This window comes from Falco naumanni, chromosome 4 (genome assembly GCF_017639655.2).
Source record: "Falco naumanni isolate bFalNau1 chromosome 4, bFalNau1.pat, whole genome shotgun sequence".
NCBI lineage: Eukaryota > Metazoa > Chordata > Aves > Falconiformes > Falconidae > Falco > Falco naumanni.
The window spans coordinates 51,211,125-51,228,576 of record NC_054057.1 but is presented as its reverse complement, the minus strand read 5'-3'; the positions used below and the strand labels follow the sequence as shown (position 1 = coordinate 51,228,576).

The 17,452-nt window shown below is 40.1% G+C and overlaps 1 protein-coding gene across 3 annotated transcripts in view; it reads right to left on the bottom strand.

Annotated features, from left to right (window-relative positions):
* DIP2C (disco interacting protein 2 homolog C) overlaps nt 1-17,452 on the bottom strand; it is a 325,277-nt gene that overhangs the window by 80,624 nt on the left and 227,201 nt on the right. For all 3 annotated transcript variants that reach the window (XM_040592066.1, XM_040592064.1, XM_040592065.1), the window contains 5 exons: nt 14,476-14,586; nt 3,927-4,050; nt 3,191-3,300; nt 1,746-1,848; nt 1,325-1,389 (listed from right to left, as the gene is read on the bottom strand). In XM_040592066.1, coding sequence (XP_040448000.1) covers nt 1,325-1,389; nt 1,746-1,848; nt 3,191-3,300; nt 3,927-4,050; nt 14,476-14,586 — 513 coding nt within the window. The remainder of the gene's footprint in view (nt 1-1,324; nt 1,390-1,745; nt 1,849-3,190; nt 3,301-3,926; nt 4,051-14,475; nt 14,587-17,452) is intronic.

The following is a 17,452-nucleotide window of genomic DNA, read 5'->3' as shown; positions in this document are numbered from 1 at the left end:
AATTAAGCAGAGATCAACTTATTTTAACAGAAAATAAATGAAGGAGTTTTTAGTCGTTCTCCAGGTGGGCTAATTCCAGTGTTTTCAACAAGGCCTTGAAAAGTTGCAGGAAGTTTAGAAAAAGTAGTTGTGTGAAACTGATGACAGATCCAAAACCGATCTCCTAGTTTGAGGCAGTCAATTGCTTTAGTGATCTCTCAGTGTGACTATGGAACAAACAGCCTGCAAATGACCTGTTGCTTTACTTCTGTTACCATTTAGAAACATCTTCTGAGGGCATCACATCTCCACTCATAGCAGCTCAGGTTAAATACAGGATTTGTTTTAGAAAACCTAGGCTTAAGAAAGGTTAAGTGTCCCAGTCAATTAGTCATCTAAACACTGGTAGAAATGTAAAAGATAGTTCTCCTTTCAGTCTGGCACAAGTGTAGGTATAGAAAAAGTATTTACAGGCAAGTCATGAAGAAAAGGAAGTTCATATCAAGATTAATAGGAAAGGAAGGCACAGAAAACCTCCATTAGACACTTGCTTGCAACTTCAGTGATAAAGATGGTTTTTTAACACGAGCTACTTACAGGCATTAAGCCCAATAGATCGTTTCTGTTTCAGAAGTGTTATTACTGCCCTTTGATATTAAGAACAGTATTGCACTGCATGGGAAAAGTATATGGAATCCCTGTGAATCATCGCATGTAAGGCCTGTACATCCTGGGACCCCCAAACAACAGTAACCCTTCTAATCTTGATATCTGTTCTTAAAATGATCAGTAAGTATTTTGTCAGTCACCGACTGCAGCAGCACCTTTAGAAGCAATTCTTAAAAATAGGTCAGTTGCCTCCCATGTCAATCGAGGAAGACATTCAAACAGCAAAGAGACAATTTATGCAATTTCAAGTATCAGAAATGCTTTAATGTTAGCAAAATCATCTGTTGGTGAGAGTTTTGACAGAGGAGCTAGTCAGTGGCGATATAGCAATGCCATTGGATCACATGCTTACAGAGGCAAGTACTGATTTAATACATTCCTACTATAAAGACTGATCTCAAAGTCACGCATCAGTAAGATCAGAATAACTTGGTAAGAATGGGGCCAGAGTACTTGACATGATGCATTAAACCACAGTGGCATCTTTACCATGCTCATTATGGGTAAGCACACTAGCAGAAGATCATGGGTTTAAGTCACATATTTTTTGCTTTCAAAGCAGAAAAATTTGTACTAGAAGGAACTATAGGACATTCCAGTTTCTGACAGTAATAAGCATATTAGGTTAGTTTATTTTCAAATACTCACACAAAATAAAAAAAAAAAACATACTTACTGTAAGAATCCCATGCCATAAACCAACATCCTTCTTGAAATCTAATACATTCACAATTGTTTCAGCTGTCCAACAAAAACAAAAATGAGCTTATTTTTTAGAACATGGCACTGATCCAAGGCAAACCCGCTCAAAGGAAGAAAGCTTCAGTATAACATGACTGATGACCTCAAAGCTTAACTTTCATAGTAAGTCCCCATTGCAGGATTTCTATTGGCTAGGACATTATTTGTACCTCTCACAAAGATATTCTAAACGTATACATATTTTCCAAAACCAATGAAAAAAAAAAACCCAGGTTGTTAAATTTAGAAGCCTTTGACACAGATCTATGTAAAACATAAGACAGAAGCCTGATGAGAAACAAATTACAATTCATTCTTGATCTTAACGATAAAGCAAAGGAAGTGTACTTCCATACCTTCTGTGTATCCACATGCCTGGGTCAGAGCTTGGCAGTGCGTCAGCAGTGCAATCCTTGTCACAGTCACCCCAAGCACACTTCCATCTTTACATGTTTTGTACTAAAAAGAAATAAGCGTGGAAAGTCAATGTGCAATAGTTGCCCTATTTCCATTATTTAATAGCTGCATTTGAAGCTTTTCCCAAGTAGGTGAATGATGGACACATCTAATGACTATTTTAAGAGGGCAGCAGTATTGAGGAGTTTGGGAGGCATTTTTTTTTTTTGTTAAAAGACACTTTTTTCATATAGGCTCTTTTTGACTGAGGCTTCCCAGGCTTGATAACAGAAATCCATCTGCTGTTTGAACACAGCATTATGGAAAAATAATTCTATCAATTCTGATCATGTTAATAACTAAAGGACTGGTTAGATTTAGCAGAGAAAAGCCTACTTTGGTCTGCTCAGTGTTCACATTACATTTTATAGGCCAGCTCATAAACCTGAGCTGCTTCTGCCTTCTGTGTCTTATAAGGCATGGGATAAGAGCTGACCGCAGAATCCTTGCTGGGCGCTGTTATAATAATCTATATGTACACAGTCTGAAAGACACCAGTTCTTTGATCAGAAGAATATGAAAGAGTCATGAGAAAGCAGCATAAAAAAGAGACGGGAGATCACTGCTGATGATTGCAGTAATTTCTGCAACTTTATGCAAGAGTCTGAAAACTATCAGTGGCAATTAAAGTAATTTAAACATTTATCTTTTCCATGATGAAGATAATCAGCAAGATTGAGAATGGAGGCATCTCTACTTCTCTAGCCCAGTGTTCTGACTGCACACAGATAGGAAAAACCTTTGTTCCATTCACTTGAACTTATTCCCTTCGCATAATCATTTAAATTCAATACAATCACTGAATTCAAGGCATTTGAGTCAGTGCAGAAATGGAAAAAAAGAATGGAAAAAAATGAAAGAGAAAAATTAAACTTAACAGCATTGCTAATTTCCGCTTCCTGATGCTAGTCTTTTGGGGGGAGTGTGACTCACAAAGCAGTAAGTGACAGGCAAGCATTTGAACAAGAAGTTCCTTCTCTTTCAAAGGGTCTGAAGGCTGTGATAAGAGAACTGAAGCTTCACTGTGAAACTTGCTGCCTATCCATCTCAAGGCTAGTGGGCAAGCCTACAGTGTGGATGAGATTGAGGTTGGTCAAGGCAAGTTTCATATAAAACTGTGGCAGCCACATAGATGACATAAAACCATCTATGTTAAAAAACTCCAAAATATACTTGAATATTTCATTAACTTTTCTGAAATCAAAATCCAGTATAATTTATTAGAAAGTACTACTTATTAACAGGCTAAACCAGGATGTTCTTTGCTTCTGTGACTAGTGAATGAATAATGATGCTTACCTAATACAGAAGTGCCGTATGCACTGATGCATCTTTATTAACTCACCTCAATGTAAGCTGTGTCATTGTTTGCATCCTTGATGTGTGGGAACCAGTCACGAGGCGGTTTGGAGAGGTGTTTAGACTCTGTGACAAACCACAGCAGCTTTGGCCAGCCTGAGGTACAAAGAAAAATCAGCTTTGGTCGAGTTTCTGCCATGTAAGACAAGACAAACCCCTTCTCTGACAGAGGTTTTTTCCCAAATGCCTGTGTCACCATTACCTAAACATTGTTTCTTTTAAACCTCAGTGTAACATGGGAAAGAAGATTTTCCAGAACTGCTTTCTTAACGCAAGTATCGTGGCCTTCTTAGACAATCCCTGAAGAAACGGCTGGGCAGCTTAAGCTGTTATTTGACCCAATTTTTTACCACTCTGTCAGAGGTTACTGCCCCTACCACTTAGCTATAGGACTGAAATGTACAAACTCTTCTCATCTACTGCGGTCCTAAGCCTGCTGGTCTCATTTTACTTGTGGCCACAGATGACACCGGCAGCGCAGCAAAGCCAAGGGAGAACCAGAGTGGGAGCGCCGGTTCCGCTCGGCAGCCATGAGGCGGGAGCAGCCATCTCTGCCAGCCAGTGACACACAGCAAGGGCAACCGCGTCCCAGCGGCCTGCCTGCTCCCCCGGCCAGGGCTTCACCACAGGCCTGGTCCTTGCCCACCACAACTAAATAAGTGCAATGGCTGTTACTGTAGTAAATAAGCTGTGATATCCACGATGAGCAAGGGTTATCTTACCTTTAAACTGTGGGATCTCCCCTGTGGGGCTTTTAGGCAGTCCTTTATGGCATGCATCGCTAGTCAAGGCCACAGTAACTCCGCAGCTTCCAAGCAAAAAGCCTATTTGTTGACTTCCTGCATCCTAAGGGATGACAAAATAAAAGCAATGCACAGAATTGATTAGAGGCGATCACAGGCTGAGAACATTATTGTCCTTTGGAACATTATCTTCAGAGGAAAACAGTCTCTCTCCTTTAAGCAACTTAGCTCATTAGCAAAACTCATTCGTACATCGACAAAGGAATTCCACAACCTAGATATCCTCTTGTTTGTAACAACATAAATCATGAAGAGAACTGAAGCCATTGGATGGCACCTGCTCTCATGTATCTTCAGGAACGCCAAGAAGTGGCTGGCAGGAATGGCTGATAGGCCACCATCTTGTGCCACCCAGAGGGACCCCTGGAGAAATGGGCTTACAGGAATCTCACAAAGTTCAGCAAAGGCAAATGGATAGTCCTGCACCTGGCGGGGCACAACCCCCTGCACCAGCACGGGCCAGGGGCTGCCTGGCTGAAAGGAGCTTTGTACTAAAGGCCCTGGGGGTCCTGGTGGGCACCAAGTTGAATGTGAGCCAGCAGTGTGCCCTTGTGCAAAAAAGGCAAATGGCATTCTGGGCTGTGTTAGCCAAAGTATTGCCAGCGGGTTGAGGGAGGTGATCCTGTCCCTCTACTCAGCACTAGTGAGGCACATCTCATGTGCTGGGTCCAGTTCTGGGCTTCCGAGTACAAGACATGGAGCTACTGGCCCATGTAGTGATAAGCAAAAGACCACTATGATAATTAAGGGACTGAAGCATCTCTCCTATAATGAAAGACTGAGAGAGTTGGGACTGCTCAGCCTCAAGGACAGGAGGCTTAGGGGGGAGCTCTTCAGTGTGTACAAACATCTGAAGGGAGGGTATAAAGAAGACCGAGCCAGGCTTGGTGACCTGGTGACAGGACCAGAGGCAGTGGGCACAAACCGAAACAGAGGAGGTTCCCTCTGAACATCAGGAAACACTTTTTTACTGTGAGGGTGGCTGGCTGTAGTTGCCCAGAGAGGTTGTGGAGTCTCCATCCTTGGAGATACTCAAAAGCCACCTGGACACAGTCCTCGACAACCTGCTCTATACAGCCCTGTTTGACCATGGGCACTGGACCAGGCAACCTTGAGAGGTCTCCACCAACCTCAACCATTCTGTTATTCTGTGACAATTCTAGGAAAAAATATGGGTTAGAGGTGCTTCCACCCAGAAAAAGCTTTCAACCCTTAAGATGTTATGATGGGCACACAGTGGTGACAGTATGACTATTTATGCTGATCTAACCTGATTTGTCAATAACCATTTCACTGAGTAGTTACAGACACATTTCAGGAGCACTACAGATAGTGAAGTGCCCATTAGAGAAAGCACATTACATTTTACTTTCATCAGGGGGATATAGGCAGTGAGGCTAAAAAGTCATGTAATGATTTTCAAGTCCAGGCCATAGCTGTTCTTTAAGAGATGCTGTGCTTCTACAGCATTATGTCTGCTTTATGTATAGTGCCTTGTCATGATTCTTTCATGAACTTTACACCTCTTCACTAGGCTCTTCGAAAGAGCAAAGCCCTAAATGCAAATGCACATAAAAGTATTAACCCATTCTTCACAGAATGATTCTACAGAAAATAGCCTTCACAGTCTTTAAAAATCAAATTAAAAGGTCTCTCAAATCAACCATAAAGCACACTTAACCATGGAAGCAACCAGAAATATAGAACAGTTGCCTTAATCTATTGATTTATTCAAAGCAAAACTGTATGACAGAAAGAAAGCCCCAAAGCCTGACTAATTTTTGGTGCAATTTTTATGTAGTCAAACAAAGCCATCAAAAATGGGGAAGCAATGAGATCAGAGGGAAACCAAAAGTTTACTTGTTTTCCATACCACCTCAAAATATGTACATTACACCAATTTTAGAACTTAGCTGACCAAACAATGTGGGACAATAAACTGATCTGTCAAAACTATGCTATATAACTCCTTCCATCCAGAATCACTGCATTTGGTTTTGCTTACCATAGCCAGAATACATATAAAACCAGGAAGAATTTACAAGGTACTTTCCCAGGAAGGATTTTTAAAGTTAAGCTTGAGCATAATTTTTTTCCAATTAAAAAAACAGACAAGGAGAATACCCTTTGAACAAATGAGAATAATATTGGTGTATCCATGAACGACATTTTGGGGAGTGTGTGGCCAACTTCACTGTACCTGCACCATGGAAGCTCCCAGGGCAAAAAGGGCTTTATCAAACATTACTGTACTCACTGACTCTTAACCAGTTAAGTGTTAACTGGTCCATATCTATGTTGTCAAACCCCTGGGACAAGTAGTTAGTCAGATCAGATCCTGGTTCCACATTAGGATGAGATCTGGCATCTCCACTCTTGGAGCCTGCTCAGTGGAAAGAAATGGGGGTGCCTGAACAGTGCAGGACAAATGGTTCTCCTTGGAAGACCCCCAGCAGGAATGGGAGGAAGGTGAGGGCTGGAGTGCTCCATGGAGAACATCACTCCTTGGACAAGACATAGGCTCTGAGACCTGCTACTCTATCATAAAAGCAGACCACCACTTTTGTAAAATACCAGATCCATACTACATTACCCACAATTTGCCACTAAATTCAATCTAAACATTGGTTGCCAATGTATGTATATGTATGGATTTCTAACTACCAATTTAAAAACATTTGCATATAAATTTCATAAATGAATGCAGCAACCGCATCACCCTCAATTTTAAATTAAAATTAAAATGCTGTTGTAACTATGACCTAGAGAAGACTGCCAGCAAACTGTTTCACCACTGTACCAAGAAAATGTAAATTCTCAAGCAAACAAAATCCATTTAATGCAGGACTTTGTAAGCAGAAACTAACCTAATAAATTCCATTAAGAAATCTAACATACATAAACCAGTAGAAAGTGTGGAACTTAGAGCATCAGTGTATCACAGCCCTGGAGGATGCATGAGTTAAGAAATGATCTGTCAAGCTCTTCTCATAGCAAAACAAAATAACAGGAAAAGGAAACTTTTATTAACAGTTTGAGTTTTTAGATAACACAAGAAAAAATAACTATGCTTCCATTTAGTGCCATATCAGCCAGTTTAGAGTCCACATGTCCACATAAGTATTATTCACTCATTTGTAGTAGTTCACACACAAGCAGAGGGAATCATGTAGAGATTACTTAATACAATCTATTTGCATGTCATTTTCTAAAAAAAGACTGCTTCACATCAGGACAACCCCATCTCAAATAGCATTAAAATCTTCACCTCATTCTTTCCTGTAGAGTTAATTCCTTATTTGAAAGGACAACATGGCTGAACAATTACACGATGCAATACTACCACAGGAGGCTGGAAGAATTTCATCATGCATGGGCAACATCCAGTGTGTTTTACAGACTTTCAGATCCTGCACCATGCCTTTGTGTCCACACTAAATCCTGCCTTGCAAGAAAAAAGCGAATCAAGACACTGAAATACAAGTACTGCGATATAGACACTGTCATCAATGGCCACAGGAGCTCCAGCTGAGGATCTTGCAGTATGAACACAATGAAGCTTTCTGGCAGTCTGCTAAGCTATGTCCATCATCCCCACTTTCAGTCCCAGTCTTGCACTTCCTAAACAGTTACCACCTCCTTTTGCCTGCTTCTGGTGGCTTTATCCTGACTAGAAGCAAAAAGTACTGCAGAGAACAGAGACATGAAAAAGGGGTCAATACCCCATGCCCCATGCAGGTGCCCCTGTGATACCTGCTGCCCCTCAGAAGCAATTGTTTCTAACTACCAAAGTGGTGGATGGACAAGCAGAAGGTGGAAGGAAGATCTGAAACCATCTCAAGCTGAGCACCTTATACATCCCACAGACACACCACAACATCACATACACATTCAACAGCACTTCGCTGCTCCTCATACCTCAGCATGACAGCCTCGCAGCAGTGAGGGCCTTGGGTAAAACTTCTAGTTTGAAAAATGAAGTTTGAGTTGAAAGTGCAGTCACTTGCATGAAGCAGTCAAAGCCTCCATGTGGGCCAGGAAAAAGACTACTGACTTTAAAGGCATTGATTATTTCGGATCTCAGAGACAAGCTATCGGCATCCCTTTTGAGTAATGTAAAATTAATGTCTGCAATGCTGAAAACTGCTTTGTAAGTAGAAAAAAAAAACCAAACCCCAAGATATCTACTGCTGAAAAAAAAAAAAAAAATCCTCCCCACTTAAATAAAATCACTATCCTGCCTGTAAATGGAATAGATTTTCAGGGGACACTGTTTTGTCAGCAGTGTTACCTGCCATTTTGGTAATTTATGTTAATCTGCTACTCCGGCAACCCCCTACTTGCCACAAAGACTTTATTTTGCTACATTTTGGTGAGGTAGAAAAAACCTCTGGGAGACAGTGGAGACCAGGTGAAACAACCAGTGCAGTCCCAAGTGCAGATGGGGACAGGCTTGCCAGCAATGCTCATTGTCAAATTCTCCACAAGTCACAGTTTGAAATGACACATAATGCACGTGGAAGGCAAAAGATAGAGATGAGGTACTATAGCATGAGGTTTGAGACCAATTGCTGACTTTGGAACTATCATTTTACATTTCTTGAAGGCACAGCACTTGCTGAGGTACGAAAAATGAGGTCTGCATAGCTTTAGACTATGTCTGCACACACCTAGAGAGATCAATCTTTCGGATGAAGCCAGTCGGAAATTCTCTCTGCTGTAGGTAGCCATTCAAGGTTCTCTAAAGACTTTTATTAAAGGTTCCCTAAAGGTTTTCACCAGTACCTAGAGGCAAATTGTCTTCTTCCCGCTGCAGAGAGTGATAATTCATTGTCAGGACAAAAAAAATCCCACGTGGGGTTGCATTTCAGCATGCTGTTAATGTCATTTCTATAATGCTTTGTGAGAGTATCCGTGTGAAAGGAAAACAATTATGTTTCTTTCTCTGTGAGTGAGAGTGCATGTCCTTATCTAATATGGAAGGAAGGAAGAGACAGCCTGTGCAAAGGTTGGCCTGATAAAGGTTACTCCTGTCCACCTGCAAATCCTAGACTGCTTTCAAAAGGAGAATTATGTGGCAAAGCATTGCAGACTGAACTAATCTTGTTTTCTGTTATGATGCTTATTTGAGCTCCACCTGCCCTTACTCTAAGAAAAAATTGCTGTTAAAGAACAAACAGGGCAACCATCCAATGTAAAGGCCAAGCATTACCAGTTCTGAACTGAAAGTGAAAAGGCATCAAGGAAAACCTCTATTTTGAAAACACAAATATCAAAGATCTTAATAAAAATTAAAAGGTAAAGCAGATGCAATCTTCATAACCAGCTTTAAGATGTTGAGCTCTGTTCTCACACAGAGCTTTGATATCTGGCTGCAATTTGCACGTAAAATCTGCAACTACGAGCAGTCTTAATGTCCAAAAGTTTTAATGAAAGCAAGACAATGGTTACTTTTTGTAGGGGACATTGCACGAAATGTGATATGCTGTCTAGGAAACTATCATTTTCTAAACTTGAAAACATAAAAAGAAAACATACACTTTAAAGGACCTGAGATAATACTGTGGCCAACTGAGCAAAGACCTTTGCTCAGTGCCCAGCTGCTGAAGTGCATGAAGAGGGAAGGATGGGCACCGGGCTTACAGAGGTCCAGTGGTGTGCAACAGCCGCTCATGTGGGGCTGAGGGAACTTGTATTCTTTGGATGGACTTAAGACTATGTCACCAAAAAGAAAATTCCTAACATTTTACACATAATTTAAATCCAGTGGAGAAAGAGATGCATTGCCAAAAGATGTCCAAAAGGATGCAGAGCTCCAGTGTTTCTGGCACACTACAGCCCAACAATGACTAAAGCTGAGAGAAAACAAAGCTCATGTTATCTCAGGTCCTGAAACACTAGGAAAGGCATCAAGGTGTATTTCATTTGGGATACAATTCTGCCTTCAAATGGAAGGCAAGGCTGGGACAATTTCACTGTCTTTAAAGAGATACATCTCTCTGGCTACTGTTAAAGCTTTAATAACCTAACTTCTCAGGATTTCATAAAAAGAGCTTCTGCAAAAGCTGTACTTTTTACCCTGTATGAAGTATCCTTTAAAATACCCCAAGTGTCCTGGAGCGGGTATCTCCAGATTTCCTATTACAATACACAGGCACATTCCTCCAATCACACCGTCAGAGCCAGCGTATGGAATAGCACAGAAATGCCTGCTGGAAGCACACACAGCATTAAATCTAACAGGCTACAGGCTAGGAAATAGTGTTTTGATTGAGAAATAGATTTTTACATACTTTCATGTCATGCTCTGATACAAAACCTCACTGCCTATGATAAGGAGGCCAAAAAGATCTATGTGGGATTGCTTTGTTCATGTTCACAGCATGTGATTATGCATAACTATGATAATGCTTCGCGGACAAAAATGTTATTTTAAGATTAAAACTGATTAGCTCCCCTGACTGTATCAGAGCAGAATAATAATAATTTCCATGGCGCCCATCAAATGGAATAAAACATTAACCCCCCAAAATCTAAAGAAATAAAATAAAAAACCCCGTATTTTTCAATCTTTTTTGTAAGAGAAATAACAAATCACTATTTGAGCTAGAACTTGACATGTTGAAAATCCCTTATTATCTATTTTGATGGTACATTCTATGATATACAGTTTGAAATTCCCATCACATCACACAAACAATGACACGATTTGTAATACTCCAACTTTAGACAAGGTTAACAAAAGTGGCAGCTCCAAAGGAAGAGAAGTTGTATAGAACATAGTATTTGCTAATGTTTGGGAAACATAAAATATTTGGAGAGAAAGACACTATTCTGAAGGAATTTAGTCCATAATCCAAGGGATGAGGATTAGTTATAAAAATTGTGTGGAGTGTTCATGATATAGGCATTTCAGTGCTATTAATGCAAGGAAAGAGGAAGAAATTAAAACATGCTATTTGTTCTATTGCCACAATGACCATGGAACCCCTGACTGCTGCTTCGAGAATTAAAAGGTAGTTCTGATGTACTTCAGAAAAAGCCTGGGATTTCAGTTTTTAATTTTAAATCTGATTTCCAAAGTCTAAAGAGCCAAAAAAATGCTGATGTGAATGCCAGCTCCCAGGACTTTGCTGAACATTAGGAGACATTCTAGGAATAAAACTAAACCGGAGAAGGCTGCGTGGTTGCTGGGTATTCAGGCAATCCATCCTAGATGCTACATCAGACAGGTCTCCTGAAGTCCTTGGGGGAAGTACAATTAATTCTAGGTATTCTGTCAACACAAAGGTGGGATATAGAAGGTAAGAGTTAGGAGAGATGGATCCTCATCTAATAATTAACCAGAAAAAAACCCTTCCAGAACCTTAAAAAAAATAACAGTCATGCTATGAAGAAAAGGGAATGCACCCAAAATCTATGGGCTGGTAAAGCAAAAGCCTTTACTTCCACATCGATAGAGATGTCTGCATAGCAGTATATAAGCCAAAAGGTTATCTGGCTGCAAAGGTTACTGCTCAGTTTTAAGCTGGCACACAAAATCTGCACAGAGCCATGAAAAACTCTTCTTTATGAAAATGCAGAACAGTATTAAAGCTGCTAATGCAAAGTTTTAATATTAAAAATGTGTTCATAATATAACTCCCTAAAATAGCTCATCCTGTACCAGCTTATTATTCTGTAAGTCTGTATTAGCCTATAATATAATTGATGGTCTATTTGTTAGTTCACATCCCTGTCTTCCAAAAAGCAAACCAAAAAATGTCCAGTGCCAGGACATACTGAAGCATGTAGAAAAGAGCACAAATAATGGGAAAGCATGAAAGAACAGTCTAGGCCATTGTGTGATGTCACAAATGACATCTTCCCACGGATGCCAGAAGCAATTCGCTGGCATTTGACCAAACAGAGGTATTCCTTCTGGGACTAGTCAGAACACAATTTTCATCTCATTGTTTCCACTCCAGATCCCATTCCATATAAACAAATGCAAAAATATTTGCAATAGTATATGCTGTGAGATTGCATAGTTTTATTTATAGATCATGTTGCTTTTTTAATTATACCACTGACATTTCTGTTATTGTTTTATTAATTTGATATTTAAACATTACAGAATGATCTTGGCAATAGTTAATCAGTCTAAGTCTATAGATATTCCTTTATATAAATATATACATATGTATGTGTAAGTGTGTATTTATATATCCATATATACACACATATTTTAAAAAAACCCAACACCCACCCAGGAGTTTCAACCAAATTAGGGTAAGTTATTAATTTGACATAGAGTGTTTACTTGAACAGCTGGATTTTATAGTTTACTGGATGGATGTGGTATCAGATGTTCCAAAATAAATCAAATTTACACTCATCCATGTACTTTAAAATGTCATTAAACCTTGAAATATAGTAACAGGGAAAGACGTATTAGATTTTTTATCCCTCAGAGCCGTGTTGCTTCTTTTTTTTTCACAGATTGAACACAGACCTACCCATGTGAGCACTCTGTACGATCTTAAAGTGTACATAGTCTGCTCACCATTTTTTGCTGATGCATTTAAAATCTGTTTTATATTGAAATAATGCACCATGTTATGCAACTGCCTCAAACTGTCTTAAGGTACTGCACTTATATGAATGCATGGCAATAGCCTGATGCAAAAGTGCTGTATTTCTACTAAAATAATTATTCTCATTCTATACTCATGTCCACCTCCCAGAGCTCTCATCATTTTACAAATAAAGTAGCATAACCCTATTCCTCAAAGCAGGTAGACTAGTGGAGGTCCCATTCTCTCTCCTTGCATGGCCTTTCTAGCTTGCCTGCACCTCTCCTCCAGTCTCAGCCAGTTAAGCTGGGGCATCTCCTGTCTCCTCTTTCCCTTGGTTCCCAGTGTCCTTCCTTCTACTCAGCTACCTCACGTCTGCTCAGCTGGATCATGGCCTTTTCTTCTCTAATCCACTCACTTTCCCCCATTCTCTCCACTCCTTCCCCAGTTCACCAAACAATCCCTTCCTCCAGCTACCACCACTTCTCTCCCTGTCAGCTTCTGGTTTCATCATGGCAAGGGCTCACCACAGATGTTGGCCAGGGCATGTGTGAACACAATGCAGAAATGATGAGATTAACTCAGCCTGTCAGAGGTGAGGAAGGTTCCAACATGTTCAGTTAGGAAGGAATCTCCAGATATTTTTAGCTGTTAAATTGTTATGTGAGATGTGCAAACTGCAGCCTTTATGTGGGCTTAGAAACTTGTTTTCATGGTTTTTCATTTGAAAGGCAGGCTACCTGTCCATGAAACAAAGATCTGAGCTTCTGCTCCAGGGTGCTGTGACACTAGAGCATTTCAAAGAAAAGCCCTTGGCAACTGAAAAATTGAAACTGTGAGCAAAGCAATAGATTTCCCCAGCCCCTTCCTTGGGAACACTTCATAGCTTCAGTCAACACTACCCAAAAGAATTTAGTTTAACAAAAAAAGCTTCTAAGGATTAAAGAACACACTTTGTGTGGACAATTCCTGACCAAATAATTAAAGTAAGATGTTATTAGTACTAGCTAATAAAAAAGGCATTATATAAGCAGATATTTGGGAGAACCTTACTACAGGCGTTGCGGCCAGCCATGGTGAAATTAAGGGGATATGACAAAAAGAACTTGTAATGAATAAATACATTTTGTTGCATTTACAGCCTTCGAGGCATACATCCTCAGAAGAAAATGCAAATTCAGCAACATCAGTGTAAGCTTCCCAGCTGTGGCTCGCCTACACCACCAAACCCCCTCCTCTCATTGCCTCCAGGCATCCTTTCTGGCTGGAACTGCTGTACCTGTCTGCTAACACTCCCCTAGGATGCTGCTGAATCTCTGATCCAATGCTGGACATGAAAAGCTTGTGATTAGCAATGGCCAGTAACCTCTATGAATGTATGCTCTGCGGCAAAAATTCCCAAGCTTTATTTGTTCAAGTGCCACCCGTGACAAGAGATGACCATGGTGACAGAAGCTTCAGGATACATATGCACATACAGACACAGTAGAAGGCATTTTCATAACTGCTTTGAAGTAGCATACACAGCGCTAGTGGCACTGTAACATAGCTTGCGTTGCAGGGACAGGTGGAAAATCAGCAGTTGTTGCAAATGATTCTTTGTCAGTGGCAACACTAGAATGTTTTGAGAGGCTACAAAGATAATCCATCTAGGATTGGTAGATCTGTTCTCTTGGAAAATTTTCCTTTCCTTTTCCAGACAGACCTGCATTTACTGAAACTGCAAGCGCATCCTCAGATTTCCATCACAGAAAAGAAGGATCTATATATAACTCACCACACAGCACTGTCTTTGTATCCTCAGACACAGAGCTAGTTAACCACAAAAATGTACTCAGAAAGCTATGGTCAGTTGTGATTTGTTCTGATGTAAGTTTTAAAATGCAGTACAGAGAAGAAATTCAGTCCCTTACCTTTCTTGTAAGTGGCACTTCAATAGGGACAGGGACAACTTCTGCAAGCAGGCAGCCATAAAATGCTACCATGAAAGCAGCAGGATCATTGTTAGGAAATACGAGTGTTACCTGAAACAGAGAGACATATGTTCAACGTGTTTCATCCCAGCTTTCAACTAATGATAATTGGAGTTTCCATGCTTCCTTTTGGAGAGAGATGATTACCAAAACACTTCTATGATAAACTATTCAAATACCTAATGAAAGACAAATGAGGAATCAGACGGCATTTATTCTGATAGGTATTCCTTTTGTGAACATTTCTACTCAGGATATAATTAAAATATTTTCACACTGCATTGTTTCCTACACTGACAATACCTTTCATCTGGCTCTCAATTTACTGATTGCTTTACAGATGTTAACTAACCAAGTAAATGGAATTAATATAATTCTACGTTCCAATTTAATAATTTGCTTGAAGTTACCAAAAACTAAGTGGATCTGTGACCAATTCAGATTACCGAGACTTACTATGCCACTATGCAAGTTGTTAACATACTACGTTTTGCCTCGCTATGCTTTGCCTCATATAACAGTTTCATTTTAGGACTGGACTGTTGTCCAAGTGTAGAAGTTTCTATGTACTGTGTGAACACAAATACCTGATATCTAGAGAAGCAAACATCACAACCAGAGCTGGCATCCAGCATGCCAACCTAGGCTTCGATTTTTGGAACCTCACAGCTTCAAGGCTAGGGCTACAGAATTACTTAGATAGAAGAATGCCAAAGAAAAGACCACGGAAAATCATCTGTATGCTTCTTAGGTGCTCTTCTTCACCTGGTGTGCTGAACTGTGCAGCTTACTTTTGTGGGCACTGCAGACAATGCCTTAGATCCTGCAGGGGCAAAGGGGAAGGAGAGGCGAGAGCGCTCGGTCTTGCTGAAGATCCAGCGAGTTGGGCCATGACCCTCCTTGCAAAGACAGAGAATGCTACTGCTCTCACTGGTGAATGACCTCAGTGGCCAGATCTTGTCTATATTTTTGTTTTGGTTCCATCAGATGGATGTTTTCAGTTCATGGCTTAAACAGCTGTAATGCAGCTGGTAACTACCCTGCACAGTCAAATGAAGTGGCATGCAAAAGGCGTGGTGAGTGATTTCAGACTCAATTCCATTGGGCTTGCATACAGCATCCCAGTGTACTATTACAGCACCTTAAATTTGCTGAAACTATTCAATAACTCTTGAGTTTTGACTGTTTTGACACCCAAGGGCTTCTGTGTTTCAGTTTCTCAAATTAAAATCAACATGTTTTTATATATGCACCAAGGTTTAGTTATTAGAAATTATAAATGTTTCCAGAGTTTTCACATGGCTTCAAAGATAGTTGCCTTCCATTTATTTCTTCAAACTACAAGAAATCTAACCAACCTTGTCCATCTGGGTCCAAAATATCTGGGTTTAGGCTGAAGACTGTAACTTCGTAACTGTTTAGAGAAACTTCAGAGAAAGTACATTGCTACTTTATCTGTACGCTTGCACATGAAATAATCCAACTGCTGGAGATGGCTGAGTGGAGCTTACTGTATGCATCTATATGCACATACCATAAAGAGCCTCAGGGGGAAGAGAAAAAAAGGGATTTTGCTGGGTGCACTGACTGGATGGTAGAGTTTGCTAAGCCCAGCAAACATCTGAAAGATGTTGAAAGATCCCAGTACTCTGAGGATTGTTGGGTTTTGTGTTGGTCTCTGCTTACATAAAGGCAGCGAAGGTTTGGCTGGGAATCTTTGCAAAGCAGCTGATGGAGGTAAAAAAATCTGACTGAAGTCCAGTGGGAATGAGGCATTAACTTCTCCTCCAAAAAAACATTAATCACTAACAGACCTATACCAAATAAATAAATAATGTGTGTAAAAGCAAAAAGGGATTAAGCTGAAGGAAATCAAACCATACAGTGCCTACTACCAGATGAGGATCTGGTTATCTAGTAGATATTTCAGAGGGCAAGCTTGATTTCCAGTCAGCTGTCTGGGGTGACACAAGGTTAAATTTCTGAAGTTACTATAGAAGACAAATGCAGTTCGTCATGTACTATAATAATACCAGAAACAGGGAATGAAATGCAGGCACATTCATTTATTTTTTGGCTCAGATAAAGAACCAAAGAGGTGATGTAACGGTAGTCATGAAAAATAGAGACTGTATTGATAGAAAACGCTTTTAAAGGGAAAAAGGTCTTTCTGAATTCTCTATAATACTAACATATGGAAACAATTACACTTGCATTTAGAAAACACCAGAAATATATGCCTGCATTTCATCTAGTATTTAAAAAACTACCTTTAACTGTTGTCACAGAGATTACATTACTTAGAATAAGAAGCCATCTTCAAAGAGGTCAGAAAGCTTTTACATTATTACAACAGGGGCATAACAGCCAGAATAACAGCCTAGAACATCAGAAGTACAGTAACACCTCATCTTCAGCACGAAGCTGCTTCAAATGACCATGTTTCTGTTACACGGGGATGTTTTTACAACACAAAGCATATGCTTTCAGCACTCAGCTATAAACATTTTTTTCACTGTAATCTAGGTGGACTTATTTTAGAAGAGCTGCAATTTGCTCTTTATGCGTCCTGCACTAGCTAAACTTCCAGCTTTCAGCCTGAATCATCCACAAATCCTTTCTTAATGTTAGAAGATGCCAAGGACTGCTGTAGTAAATGAATACGAAGCTGGGCAGTTAGCACACAACAGATACGGAGAGACGCACACTGCCCATATGCGAACTTCATTCCTTTCGGAGCCTTCTGGGTGGATTGTTTTGATGTGTACACTTGAACAACTTGTTTCTTCTGCTGTTGCTTAGAGACAGACGTGTAAGTCAAGTAAAAAAGATTCTTCAGATCTCACGCCTGGCTGAAAGCCATTGTAGGAAACAACTTAGATAAAGGATCTCGAGATCCTTTAGTTAAATTCTTTAT